The sequence below is a fragment of the Melanostigma gelatinosum genome (assembly GCF_949748355.1).
Source record: "Melanostigma gelatinosum genome assembly, chromosome: 8".
In the NCBI taxonomy this organism is placed as follows: Eukaryota; Metazoa; Chordata; class Actinopteri; order Perciformes; family Zoarcidae; genus Melanostigma; species Melanostigma gelatinosum.
In genome coordinates, this window is record NC_136641.1 from 24,199,063 (window position 1) to 24,213,335 (window position 14,273).

Sequence of the window (14,273 nt, forward strand, 5' to 3'; positions counted from 1 at the left end):
GTCGGGTTACGGTAATCTGCTCCGGATGCTGCTGGCTGTTACCTCAGACAGTCGCATTAAAGGATAAGTCTGCGGATAGTTTTCTTCATTGTCATGAAATCCCGTTTAAAAACCACAAAAACATCCTCACAAGTATTGTCTGTGTGGACAAAGCCTGACTGAAGCTTACCTCTCCACACCTTGGGGCTGTGTTGTTGTTGAAGACTCGCATTCCCTTTAACGACCCATGCTTTCTACAATCCTTGAAGAACTCTTTCTTCCAAAAAGATTTTTAAGATGAAAAGGAGAAGATAGTTTTGCAGTGTATTGCACATGTATGTTTTAGTCGACTGCAGAGGGAATATGTATTTAAATGTGTTGATATTTAAAGGAGTTTAGACAAGAAAAATCAGAGAGTCTTGTAATTTAGACACATGCACTTTTTCGCATCAGCATTTTTTTTCACAGAATGTTTTGTGGCCCGTCTGCCTTGAACTCCGTTGATGCTGATGAATCCTGCTGAACCGGAGGATTCCCTCAGTGATGTGATGGAGTGTCTGCTCACATGTTTGTATCTTTGTTTTCGTGCCTCACCCTCGGCGTCTGTCTGTTCCCCTCAGTGCTCAGAGACTCAGAATCTCCTGAACATCGCCAAAGAGCTTCTCCACACTGAAGAGGCCTACGTCAAACGACTCAACCTCCTCGACCAGGTAATGTCGCGCCTCCGTCTCTTTCTCGTCTCCGTCTCCGTCTCCGTCTCTTTCTCCGTCTCTGTCTCCGTCTCTTTCGCCGTCTCTTTCTCCGTCTCTGTCTCTTTCTCCGTCTCTGTCTCCGTCTCTGTCTCCGTCTCTTTCTCCATCTCTTTCTCCGTCTCTGTCTCTTTCTCAGTCTCTTTCTCCGTCAGTCTCTTTCTCCGTCTCTTTCTCCGTCTCTTTCTCCGTCTATGTCTCTGTCTCCTTCTCTGTCTCTTTCTCCTTCTCTTTCTTCTCTTTCTCCATCTCTTTCTCCGTCTCTTTCTCCGTCTCTTTCTCCGTCTGTCTCTTTCTCCGTCTCTTTCTCCGTCTCTTTCTCCATCTGTCTCTTTCTCCTTCTCTTTCTCCGTCTCTGTCTCTTTCTCCGTCTCTGTCTCAGTCTCTTTCTCCGTCTCTTTCTCCGTCTATGTCTCTGTCTCCTTCTCTTTCTCCATCTCTGTCTCTTTCTCCTTCTCTTTCTCCGTCTCTTTCTCCGTCTCTTTCTCCGTCTCTTTCTCCGTCTCTTTCTCCGTCTCTGTCTCTTTCTCCTTCTCTTTGTCTGTCTCTGTCTCTTTCTCCGTCTCTGTCTCTTTCTCCGTCTCTGTCTCTTTCTCTTTCTCTTTCTCTGTCTCTTTCTCCGTCTCTGTCTCTGTCTCTTTCTCAGTCTCTTTCTCCGTCTCCTTCTCTTTCTCCGTCTCTTTCTCCTTCTCTTTCTCCGTCTCTGTCTCTGTCTCCATCTCTTTCTCCGTCTCTTGCTCCGTCTCTTTCTCCGTCTCTGTCTCCGTCTCTTGCTCCGTCGGCGTGTTTGCGAGTGTGACGGTGTGTTTTGGATTCCTCCGGTCCAAATTTCAATCTCCTAAATGTGCCGGTGGTTTTAGTGATTGAGATCAGGGCTGAGCTGGATTAGAAGTGGCCCTGTGTGATCCACTGGACAACAACCCTTTCCTCTGTTGACTGGATTACTCAGAGCAGTGTAAGCACGATCATGTGAGAAACTTGGTGTGTGTGTGTGTGAGGTTTATTTTTATTCATGTGCAGTGTGTATAAATACAGCTTTGTATTTTTTGAAGCAGCACATACATGCTCTTTGGATGCTGTTTATGTCCTTGAGTGTGGTCTTGAAAGGTGTGATGGAAGTGAACATCACCCGTGATGGTTTGTACCAATCAAAGGTGTGACTGTGTGTGAGCGTGTGTGTGTGTGTGTGTGTGTGTGTGTGTGTGTGTGTGTGTGTGTGTGTGTGTGTGTGTATGTATGTGTGTGTGTGTGTGTGTTGCCCTCACACTGCCCTCTTTCATCACTTGTAATCCTGTGGTTTAAAGATATTTCCTGACTCTTAACTCGGTTTATGATTAGAAATCGCTTTAAAAAACAGTTTGGGCTCGATGATGCTGCCCAGATCCAGCTGTTTAGTTAGAGTCATTGATGGAGAATTCTGCACCACACCTCATATACATACTAATAATACCATTAATACCATAAACAATGCACAAACATGACAGGAGAGTTTTAAGCAGCGCTCCATCTGGTGCTTTCAAGTTTACTCTTTTGTAATAATCTACATTGATAAAGGATGTGAGATCAAATTTATTCCAGACAATGAAGCTAATCGGTGTCGCCTCAACTTTACATCGTTGGAGAACTCAGCGCCAAACTGAATTTAGAAGATTTAATCACAATTAATCGATTAGTCAAGAAATAGTCAATAATGCCCATCACAACTTCCCAAAGCATAAGTTGACATATTTGAATCAAGCAAGGACTTTGATTAACAGTCGGAGCACCCAAATATATTCATTTTACGATCATTGATAACAAAGCAGAGCAGTAAGTGTTTAGTAGCCGGAACAAGTAAAGCTTCTGCTTGAAAATGATTTAACGGTGCAGTGTGTGGTGGATTTGGCGACATCTAGCGGTGAGGTTGCAGATTGCAACCAACTGACACGACCATGAGCCGAGTGTGTCGGAGAACTACGGCGGCCGACGCAAAAATGTTAAAACGCCAATGTTTGGTTTGTCCGTTCTGGGCTACTGTAGTAAATATGGCGGCGAGCTACGTGTGTAGATATAACCACAGTCTAAGGTAACGGTTATTCTTATTTTCGGGTGATTATACACCAAAGAAAACATACTTGTTAATATTACACTCCATTTCTGCCAATAGATCCCACTGAATGCCGCACACGGTTCCTTTAACCGACCTCTTGATCACCAAAATGCTCTCTTTGATCGTCTCTCTTTTTATGTAAACAGGCTAGTGTACGTATTTTCCAGCCTATATTAGTTCTCACTCGTGTTTGTGATGAGAATGAACTGGCGGCGGTTGAGTCCTCTTCCTCTTTGCTCGGTTCGTGTGGTGCAGAGATGCACTGCTGCCCTATCACAGAACGCTTGTGGAGTATTTACTACTGAGGGCAGAGAAGCCTCACGGTTCACTTCCTGTTTTTGTCACAGCACTTTCGCACGACGGTGGTTTCTATGGAAACAGTGGCGTCAACCCTTTTGCTGTGAGTGACAGGGAAGCGGGGGGTGATGGAGGTGATGGGTGAAGCACCTTATCCCATCTGACATGAACTTGGAAACTGTCTATGTTTGCATGCTCGCTTTATGAACAGGAGACAGATTTTGAGGTTTTTTTTGCAAACAGTAGCACGAGTGTTTGTAAACATACGTTGTTTGTTTTTCTCTGCAGGTATTTTGCACTAAGCTCACAGAGACTGGAATCCCTCAGGACGTGATTACAGGAATCTTCTCCAACATCTCCTCCATCTACTGCTTCCATGACAAGTTCCTGCTGCCTGAGCTCAAGACGCGCATCACGGGAGAATGGTGAGGAATAAAACACGCGGCAGGAACTTTCCCAAATAGCATCGCTGTGGCGTCCCTCTGGAGGTGCTGTAGCTCAGACAGCTGGCAGTGGAGGCCGTTATCGTCCCGTCTTCAGTGGTGTCGGGTTGCGAGAGGTTTTTGTGCGTCAGGGTTGCAGTTTTAACCTATTTTGTACCGGCAGGGAATTGACCCCCAATGTGTGTTATTGTGCCAACATCAGCCACCCAGATCATGACTCCTCTAGAGGGCTGCGTTTAGGGAAATCACCTGTCGCGTTATGTTTCCCCACGTTACTTTCTGGAACTCGTTAAAGTGTGTCGGCTCGGATAGAACGGCTTAAAAACGGGTACAAGCGACCACGCGGCTACTCAGAACAGTGAACCTCAGGGAGAAAGCTCTTAAGAAGGATTAAGTTGTTGGAATTCCCCAACTATGTGCCTGAGATAAGTCTTTTGAGTATTCGTTTGTTTCTTACTTCTGAAAAATGACGCCAATGCTTCCTGTCTCATGTCTTTGGTGATATGACTTCGATTGGTGTCAAAATGTTAATCTGTGTTTATCAATTGTGTCGAGAGGAAAGATGTGAATGAATCGGAGCCGATCAAGCCAACCGTTGACCTCACTTCACTGAGGTTTATCTCCTCGTCTATAAAACCGACGCCATAAAGTGACTCACTGCAGTGAGAAACGCCGAGTCAGCTGTCAGGAAAGGCCTCCAAGATGTCATTGAACTTTCATAAATGCCAGCTACATGTGATGAAAACTAAATATGATGTGAATATAAAAAACAAGCTGAACTTCCCTTCTAAATGTTGTGCTTTTAATGAAAATACTTACTACTCTAAATTACTATGTATTACCCTAAATACATAGGAAAAGCCACCAGCAGAACAAAACACTGCATGATATCGATAAAAGATTTAAAAAGAAAACTAACAGTCTCATCTACACCCGTGTTTTCCTCGCTCAGTTTCAGACGATCGTCATACGCTGCAATGCCCAATCAAGAGTGTTGCTGCCCTGCGTCCAGTAGACCCATTGTATTAAATAAAAAAATACAAATTGTGAAGTTTTGGAAGAAAGCAGCACCTTCTGTAAGATGCAGAACGTTGAATTCACCCTCTCATCAATCCGTGTGTTCGCTGTAGGGACTCCAACCCTCGTATCGGAGACATCCTCCAGAAACTGGCTCCGTTCATGAAGATGTACGGAGAATATGTGAAGAACTTTGACCGAGCCATGGACCTGGTCAACACCTGGACACAGCGGTCTTCTCAGTTCAAGAGCGTCGTCCAGAACATACAGGTAGGCAGTATATATTTCAAAGCATTTTCCACCGTGTTTCCATCTGCTCATGCATGTATCTAATGGTTTTCACTACTCGAATACTCTGACACACAACTGGGTTTAGAAGCGGGTTTCATTTAGACACATTTAGATGACTGAAGAGGATGTATGTCCTCTCATAGCACCACAAAACAGTTGTTGTTGTTCTTTCCCACGGTTTATCAGTTGAAATCTTTGCTTTGTGTTTGAACCAACAGAAACAGGATGTGTGTGGGAACCTGACGTTGCAGCACCACATGCTGGAGCCGGTCCAAAGGATTCCTCGCTACGAGCTGTTGCTCAGAGACTACCTGAAGAAGCTGCCCGAGGACGCTCTGGACCGAAAAGACGCCGAGAGTGAGACAATTTGACGCTCACGCTGCTCATGAACTTCCAGTTTTCTTTCTTCCCGTCGACCTGTTTTTACCTCTGCTTCACCTGAGCTAATCGAATTGATACGTTCACCTGGAAGTGTTTCTCCTCACTGATGTGCACATGTGGCATGAACGTCATCGTACAAGGAGCCAAGAGTTCGCTTCACCGTGCTGCTTGAGAGCGCTAAGCCTCCGTGCTGCTCCACGTTCACCTTGTTGAGGAGCTAGTTGAAGAGATTCAGCCTACACGAGGCTGTGAAGCATTGTTTTCATGATTCCTCTGTGATGCATATCGTCACATTCTTGGTTTAGTGAGGTATCTTACTGCGTTATGCCACTTCCAAAACACAATCTTATTTCCCAACACATCAAATACAGCAGCCTAGTCTGTCACCCTAACCTCAAAAAACTCACTCGTAAAAAAAACCCAGTTCCATAGCTACTGGAGGTAAAACCAAGAACACCATTACGTATTACAACCAGAGGAGTCGCCCCCTCATGGCCATTTGACAAAGTGCAAGTTCAAGGCACTTGGCTTCACTTTTCAGAATTGAAGGCAGCAGCATGTTTGGGATTCAGGACCAACGTGTCAGTTATCTTAGTCCCAAGTGTGTAAGTTATGCAACAAAAGTAAAGAAGTCAAAGCTGACTTGGTTTCGCACGGTACTTGAACAGCCGTCTCCTGAGTGAAAGTCCTGTGCGTTTGACCCGTCCGTCTATCATGCAGATGCCGGCAGGACGTTCAGCAGCTCCAGTGCTTCTCGTTACGCAGATGTCAGTACGACGCTCTGTGTGTAGTTTCTTCTCCTGCCCGGTCGAGACAGAGTGCACATCAGGTCAACGCGTCGCTCTCAAAGCCCCAACATTCCATCTTCCGTGATCCGACGTCCTCAAGCGTCCGTGTTTCCGTTTACCTGAGCATTAGCCTCACCACACTGTGCTGTTTGGAGAGTGTGGAGGGGTTTTCTCTCGTCCACTCCAGTTGAAAAGCAGTTCATCACGGTTGTTTTGGACCTGCTTTCCCGCGGCTGCGTGTCTCTCGTGTTTACGTAGGCCATGATTAAGACGGCTGACTCAGGTGCTCACAGGCCTCACTGCCGGCCGAAAGCCAGCCTAATGCATGCACTGTTTTATGTGAATGTTAAGCCTTTGATCCTGGTCAACCTATAAAATAAAGCTAGACTGACCTCTTTATTTTTCACTGAGCAACAAACACATTGCTTCTGTGTGTAAAAGAGAGCGATTGATTGATATCTGCGGTTTGTTTCAGTTGGATTTTATGCTAACATGTTTGTGAATGCTTGTTACAGAGGCACTGGAGCTAATCTCTACAGCGGCTAACCATTCCAACGCAGCAATCAGGAAAATGGTAAGACTTCAACTCAACACCACACTTCTCTGTTTCTCTCTTCTTCTCCTTGTCGCCTCTCTCGAAACTCCTTTCAACACTCTTCCGCCGTCTCGCTGAGCTTCGTAAAAACCAGCCAACGTGTTACTCAATCGAAGAGTTGCTGATGCTGTACTGTCGGTCAACAACCTTGCAAGCGTTCGTCTGAGGGAGTGAACAAGTTGAATTGGTGCAGACAGGAAGTTGCCATTTCCTGCCTCGCAGTTGCACAGCTTGCGGAAGCCTGGCCGACTTTTTAACACTCTTCATCTCTTTCCTCCGTCTGGCCATGTTACTCGTATTTATGACATCCTTAAAAAAACAACTCGAGCTGAGAAGTGTGTTGAATTGATGATGAAGTATGATACCTGCTTTCCTGCCTTGCTGGGAAACTCATGAATGAATGAGAGAGTCTTACCTCATAAGACAAATAAAGCCCTTTCTGGAGGCGTTTGGCTCATAGCTCCATGTGTCTTCTCACTCTCAAGAGTCTTTGTGTCTTTCCTGCTTCTGCTCTCCTCATCCTCTTGTCGCCTCGTGATTTCAGGAGAAGATGCACAAGCTGCTGGAGGTTTACGAGCGGCTCGGAGGAGAGGAGGACATAGTTAACCCGGCCAATGAGCTCATCAAAGAAGGCCATATCAAGAAGATGTCAGCCAAAAACGGAACAGCACAAGACCGATACCTCTACTTGGTGAGAGGACTGACGTGTTACAGTAGAGAAGTATCAGACTGCTGGAGGGTCTTTGTACGTGGGAGCCTTTGTTATCTGCACTGCTCATTAACTGCAGCATCTGTGTCTGCTCTAGTTCAACAATATGGTGCTATACTGCGTGCCTAAACTCCGGCTGATGGGACAGAAGTTCAGTGTCAGAGAGAGGATCGACATCGCTGGAATGGAGGTGAAGTCCTGCTCTCTGCTTCTGTTGGACATCTTTTGTTGTCGCCGCTAGACTTCGATGTGTTCTGCTCGCTGCAAATCTGATCTCCTCTGTTTCTGGACCTCAGGTGCAGGAGAACGTGAAGCAGAACCTTCCTCACACGTTTGCCATCATCGGCAAGCAGCGGTCGCTGGAGCTGCAAGCGAGGTAGAGACATTTGTATCAGCAGAGAAAAACTCCAGACTCAAGTGGCCTTTGAAAATGTGCTGTTTCCATATAAAATGCAGTTTGATTGTATGGAAGCCCCCAAGTGTTAAATAATAACAATAATAATAAATAATGCATGATGTTAAAATCATATCAATAAATAAAGTCATATAATATGCAAAATTTCATTTGTTTACTCAACTTCTTCTTTTTCTTCTAAATATTCTAATTATTATTATTAAATGTTGTTTTATTATTTTTAAACGGAGTTAAAGTTTATGTTTACTGTATGTCATTGCATAAATTGAGTATAACATCTTTATTATTTTTTGATATTATTTTCTTTATTACTTTATTGAAATTATTGTCACATTTTCTTTTGTAATGTGACTTTTATTTCACAACATCACATTTCATGACTGTCGTTGTCATCGCCAGTCACCCCTCAGCCAATCAAATGCAGGGTCACCAACCAACCGCAAGCCTGAGCAAGCGAGCTAACTAGCTAGCTCCTGCTGGCTAGAGTGTCATAGACTGTAAAATAGACGGACACAAAGCTCATTAGGATTATGAATATGTATTCATTCATTCCATAATGCACTGTTTGAGGTGAATATTTGAATAGGCTGAGGTATTTCATCGTCTGTATTTTTTGTTGGAATAAATTCGTCTCATGATCTTTTATTTGCTCTGCAGGACGGCGGAGGAGAAAGAAGATTGGATTCAGGCAAGTATCACACACACACACACACATGGTGGCGTCGATACAGTCGTACGCCCACGCACATTACACACACACACACACACACACACACACACTCCCCGTCTCTCCTGCACACATGCTGTGCCTTTGGTAGTTCTGCTTTATTACAGAATGGAATGAGCAAAGATTTTCCTCCCCACACTCATTCAGTGTGTTTGGAAATTATATTCTCGAATAAAAGCCTCTCATTATTGCTCATTTAGCACATTATACATCAGGAGTAAAGCTGATTGAAACGTTTTTACAGGCGGGGAGAGAGAGAGGGGGGGGTATACAGCAGAGGTTTGTCTTCAGTCTGTGTGTAAGCATCTCCTTTTCACTTCGCAGGCTAAGTGACAGCGTCTGTAGGAAACAAAACATCACTTTCATGTCATGCTGCAACTCTGCACACGTATAGTTACTCTCATGACAAGTACGCACGGGAATATACGCATTCAAATGCCGATGTGTCCGATCAATAATCAATAATCCCTTTCCCTCCCTCCCCTCAGGTGATCCTGGCCACCATCGAACGGCACAAACAAAACAGCGAAACGTTCAATAAAGCGTTCAACAGCTCCTTCTCCCGGGAAGATGACCACCCCCCCGAGTCACCGGTCAGTCTCCCGCTCCCGTAATCAATCGGCTCATTGATCAGTCGCTTAGTGGGTCATCCTGTGCACCGACTCGCGCTACACAGAACTAGTTGGTCATAGTCTGGTCTTTGTGTTTGCCTGAACAGCTCGGCTCACACGCACAAAACACGCCCATAAAGAAGCTCTTTCTTTCTATCCGTGACTGTTGCACACGTAGCGTCTGTGAGTCTCCTCTTCCAGAACTCTCTCGTGACCTAATAGGGAAGGCCCGAGTCAGAGTGTATACAGAACTCTTACGGATCTGCTGTGACCCACTTTGGGCCGACTGGAGCTGGACGCTGGCCAAACGTAACTTGACACGAGCCAGAGGACTTGATTGAGAAGGTCCAGGCTGACACCTAGTGGTGGAGAGCTCTGGCTTCAGGCAGGAGCTGCTGGTGCTCAGTATGTTGATTTTGTTTACTTCTCCTCAGGGTCCCTGGTGCAACACATCCATCGACTCAGACGGGGAGAGACTGCATGAAAGGGTGAGATACTATACTACAAGAGAAACACGGTATAAAGGGTTTATAATAATGGAGTGCTGGCACCTGGTGAAGCGTCCTAATCCGGCTCATTAAGTGAAAACACCTTCAATATTTGTCTACAGGCTAAAACAGAAAGTTCTTAAACTGCAACAGTGCCTCTGTCCTTTCTTGTGGTCACCTTATTCTTAATAAAACAGACTACTTGGCTGACAAATGGCCCCTTTTCTCCTCTCTGTCCCTCAGTGCATTTATAATAAGCATTAACAGCCGGTGGACACCTCCATCTGACCTCCACCTTGTTGTCTTTAAGAGACGGGTCGTCTGTCTTTGTCTTGTTTAATAGAGAAGAGAAATGGAAGACAGGCGACCAGACAAACAAAGAACGAACGAAACGAGCCGTCGCACGTTCCTCCAGTTGTGCAGAAACTGAACAGACTGAAAACCTTGACACGTGATTCTTTTTTTTTTTTTGTGTTCATATTTTCCAGAAGAGTTCAAGGAAAAAGGAGAAAGAGAAGCAAACGTGTAAAGGCTGCAACGAGAGCTTCAATTTCACCAAGCGCAAACACCACTGCAAGTCCTGTGGAGCGGTGAGAAAAGACGTTCGGGAAATGGTTTGGGCGGCATGTAGAAACCAAAGGGTGGAGAAGGAACTGTGAACAAGCGAGCTGCTTCTCTATGTGTGTCTGAGGGAGAGGTACCGCAAGTCCTTTCTCCCGCTGCTGTCAGGCTGCACAACAAGCTGCTCTCGGTGGAACACGAACACTTTAACACTTTAATTCATTCACCTGGTGCAATATCTTATCTAATCCGTGCAATATCCACTACGTTTAAGTCTTTACCTGATCCGTCTGTATATTCTGTATATACTGGTATATTTAATACTCTTCTTCACTGTCTTATTTTATTACTTATCTTTTATTTTATTTACTTGTGAGCAATGCTGCTGTAATCCTGTAATTTCCCCACTGAGGGACGAATAAAGGATTATTTTATTTTATCTAATGCTCTCTCCCTCTCCCTCTCCCTCTCTCTCCCAATCTCTCTCTCTCCCTCTCACTCTCTCTATCTCTCTCTCCCTCTCTCTATCTCTCTCTCCCTCTCTCTCCCTCTCTCTCTCTCTCTCTCTCTCTCTCCCTCTCACTCTCTCTCCCTCTCTCTATCTCTCTCTCCCTCGCTCTCTCTCTCTCTCTCTCCCTCTCTCTATCTCTCTCTCCCTCTCTCTCTCTCCCTCTCTCTCTCCCTCTCTCTCCCAATCTCTCTCTCCCAATCTCTCTCTCTCTCTCCCTCTCTCTCCCAATCTCTCTCTCTCCCTCTCCCTCTCTCTCTCTCACTCCCTCTCCCTCTCTCTCTCCCTCTCTCTCGCTCTCTCTCTCCCCCCCCCTCTCTCTCTCTCTCTCGCCCTCTCTCCCTCTCTCTCCCTCTCTCCCTCTCTCCCTCTCCCTCTCTCCCTCACTCTCTCTCTCCCTCTCTCTCTCTCTCTCCCCCCCCCTCTCTCCCTCTCTCTCCCTCTCTCCCTCTCTGTCGTTCTGCAGGCCATCTGTGCAAAGTGTTCAAAGACCTTGGACAACAAAACGAGCCGCGTGTGCCCGGAGTGTTTCGACGCCAGCGTGAGCCTGGAGACTCTCGGCGTGAGCGAACAGAAAAGGAAAGCTGCGCCTGAGGTGAGACAAAAAAACGACAACAAACAACAACACACATTTAGCAGCATGTGCATCGCAGTTTATTGTTTTTTTTGCCTCGATTCATACCAGTCCAGCTGATTTCAAGCTCATTCAAATCAATATTAATGAACAGTATTTGTAGCAGGGTGTCTTTACATGCTTCTCCATTATCTTTGCCAGAGACAGACGTCTCTAACGGGGGAGAGCTGCCTGCTATGTGGCCACCTTCAAGTGCAGGAGAAAGGGAAGAGCTGGTCCAAGGTGTGGGTGGCTGTCACCAAGGCTGAGCCGCTGGTGCTGTACTTGCAGAGCAGCGGACAGGTAAGAGTTCAACACACACACACACACACACACACACGATCTAGCTGTTAATTACAAAATATTCCGCCTCTTTATCAGATTTAGAGATTATGTATTTTCAGTACTTACCCTTTATTCATTTTATTAACAATTGTCATTTACAATACATCGATTATATTACATGTGGTCAGCATTGTAGGAATAAAAGACAATAAATATTTGCACACAAGTTCCTCCACATGTTTGGGTAAACGGTTCATTCTTCTGTCGTGTCTCTTGCTGACGCTTCCTCCTTTCAAAGCCAAACATCCGTACAGTGCAGCGCCTGCATGGGAGCATCAGTGTGCACGTGTAAGTCGGATCTATCCGATCTCTCCGCCGGGTCGTCTGCGCTCTGTCTGGATTTGGTTGTGCTGAATCTGACCTCGGGTACAGCTGCCGCTGTCTGCGACGCTGCTCCTCTGTGGGGTCAGGTTTTAGTTTTGCGCCGAGCAGACGAAGCAACTCATTGGACGTTTAAAGTGGTTCCTCGAACTCTTGGCTGTGCATTTAGCTGTAAATCTGCCCAGGACACGCCAAGGAGATGCATGTCACCAGTGGTTTACAGGATTGCTCAAAATGAAAAGATTCCCAAAGCAATCATATTTGGAACAGAAGGGAAGTCAGCCTGCTAAAGCCTCTCCCGGGTTCATTTCCAAGACTAATATCCCAATCCCAGCGCAGAAAGCTGCCATTCCAACCATTCGGATTAATGGGAGTTGGACGAGCGTTTCCTGATTATACAGAAAGAAAGCGGGGGAAGGGAGAGAGGAGGGCAGGGTTTATTATACATGCCTGGTGTAATATATTCCCCGTAGAGACATGCTGTCACTCGCTGCATTCAAGAGAAATCCAATTTTAAAAGAATTTCTCCTGATCGACTCATTTCACTCGTTTGTGTAGGACTCCAAGGGCGCGAGGGCGGTGCCTCTCCGCGGGTTCGACGTGAGCGCCGTGCCGTCGGGAGGCGAGAAGTCTGAGATCAAGCACGCGTTTCGCCTCAGTCACACCCAGCAGACTTTGCTCCTAAGCGCCCCGGATGCAGAACTTCAGGCCAAGTGGGTGGACGTCCTCTCCAAAGCTGGCCGCGGCGAGACGCCCGCGGACGCGTCCACGAGCCTGACTGAACACAGGACGAGCCAGTAGTGGCCACGTCGGAGCCACAGGACTCGCCCCCACCCCCTCCCTCCTTCTCCCGTGTTTATCGAGCACACAATTACTTGAATTCACTTTACCTTGGCACTTTTTGTTTTGTTTTTATCATTTTTTTTTCTCCACTTTTGAAAGGACCACTCGATCCTTCCTATGCCACTTCAAGCTTCTCCTCGTGACCACACAGCTCTGTCTTCTGTCTTTATCTCCCCGTCTCTCTCCAACACACAGACAAGACACAACGGACGACGCTGTCACGCCACCACTCTATGTATGTGTGGCGGGGATATTTTAGTGTTTTTAAAGGCCGGAGAGGACTAAATGTTTTATTTGTAATATAGCTGAAGAAGGCTGTTTTGGTTTTTTTCTCAAAAAGATGAAGTTTCTTGTACATTATGCGACTGTGTTGTGAAGCATTAAATCTTATTTGTCTGTCTTTCCATTTGCGAGAAAGTAAGTACGTGTGTGCGTGCGTGTGTGTGTGTGTGTGTGTGTGTGTGTGTGTGTGTGTCTGTGTGTGAGTTCCCCCCCATGTTTATTAAGTATTAAATGTTAGTGTAAGAAACCTGCGCCACCTCTCCGTTCTCTTCCCTCCTGCTGGGGACACAGTGGCAGTTCAGTGGGTATTGTACAGTATGTATACTATAGTGCAATGTAAGGAAAGGAAAAATAAGTTTTAAATTAAAAAGACAAAGAGATGTGTACCCTTGTGGCTGGCCACTTGATGCTCCCACTGTCAGCTCCCATCTTACCTCTCTTCATACTTCTCATCTATAAAGGTAATAATTCCCCCCCCGTCATCGTCTTTGGACCCCTTGATACCCCACATTTCCACTCTGTCATGATTGCGACTCATCCAGATGAGAGTACACAGCCAGAATGGGATCAAGTGGCCTCAATTTGTGACCCTGTGCTGCAGGTTCAGTCCCTCGATATCTCCACTTGTGCACATGCTTAATAAATCATTTCCATATACTTCTCTCTCTTTCTTAGGATAGCAACCGTCTGCCTGCTTCTCTCATGTTGGTGATGTGATGGAAACCAAGTACTGTACTGTAAAACTGTTAATAAAGCCCCGGACCCGGCTCCTATCAGCCACCAGCCTTCAAGCAGAAGTAGCAAAAAAGATCTGGTCATTGGATCTTATTGTGCATGTAAACTCACTCATATTTATGTACCGTGCTCTGAAATCTATGCCCCAGAGTTCCTTCTTGCCGTACTGTACGTGAGCAGCAGTGAGTGTTTTAAACATGGGTTGTGCACAGTGGAAAAGCAGTCAAGCATATCATCAATAAACAGACGTTGTGATTGGTTCAGTACGCGCTGGCCAACAAGAGACTTCACGAGGTTCCGCGTGCGAACGTGTTTCTCTTTGTCTTTGCATGGAACACACACACACACACACACACACACACACACACACAGTAACCATGTTGTGCTTTCTCCCAGAGTAAAGGGATGCATTGATGCTCGTTCCCTCCAGCCACTGATCCTGCATTGATGTCACACACGAAACAGCATGCGAAATAACGGATATTT

The 14,273-nt window shown here is 45.9% G+C and overlaps 1 protein-coding gene across 1 annotated transcript in view; it reads left to right on the plus strand.

The window, feature by feature from the left end:
• fgd (faciogenital dysplasia) overlaps positions 1-13,709 on the plus strand; it is a 49,788-nt gene extending 36,079 nt beyond the window's left edge. The window contains exons 5-19 of the mRNA XM_079273915.1: positions 600-689; positions 3,403-3,539; positions 4,688-4,844; positions 5,084-5,222; positions 6,550-6,608; positions 7,174-7,320; positions 7,436-7,528; positions 7,635-7,714; positions 8,411-8,441; positions 8,969-9,073; positions 9,526-9,579; positions 10,068-10,169; positions 11,115-11,243; positions 11,424-11,564; positions 12,486-13,709. Coding sequence (XP_079130041.1) covers positions 600-689; positions 3,403-3,539; positions 4,688-4,844; positions 5,084-5,222; positions 6,550-6,608; positions 7,174-7,320; positions 7,436-7,528; positions 7,635-7,714; positions 8,411-8,441; positions 8,969-9,073; positions 9,526-9,579; positions 10,068-10,169; positions 11,115-11,243; positions 11,424-11,564; positions 12,486-12,728 — 1,707 coding nt within the window. The 3' untranslated portion in view covers positions 12,729-13,709. The remainder of the gene's footprint in view (positions 1-599; positions 690-3,402; positions 3,540-4,687; positions 4,845-5,083; positions 5,223-6,549; positions 6,609-7,173; positions 7,321-7,435; positions 7,529-7,634; positions 7,715-8,410; positions 8,442-8,968; positions 9,074-9,525; positions 9,580-10,067; positions 10,170-11,114; positions 11,244-11,423; positions 11,565-12,485) is intronic.
• Positions 13,710-14,273: the final 564 nt, after the last annotated feature.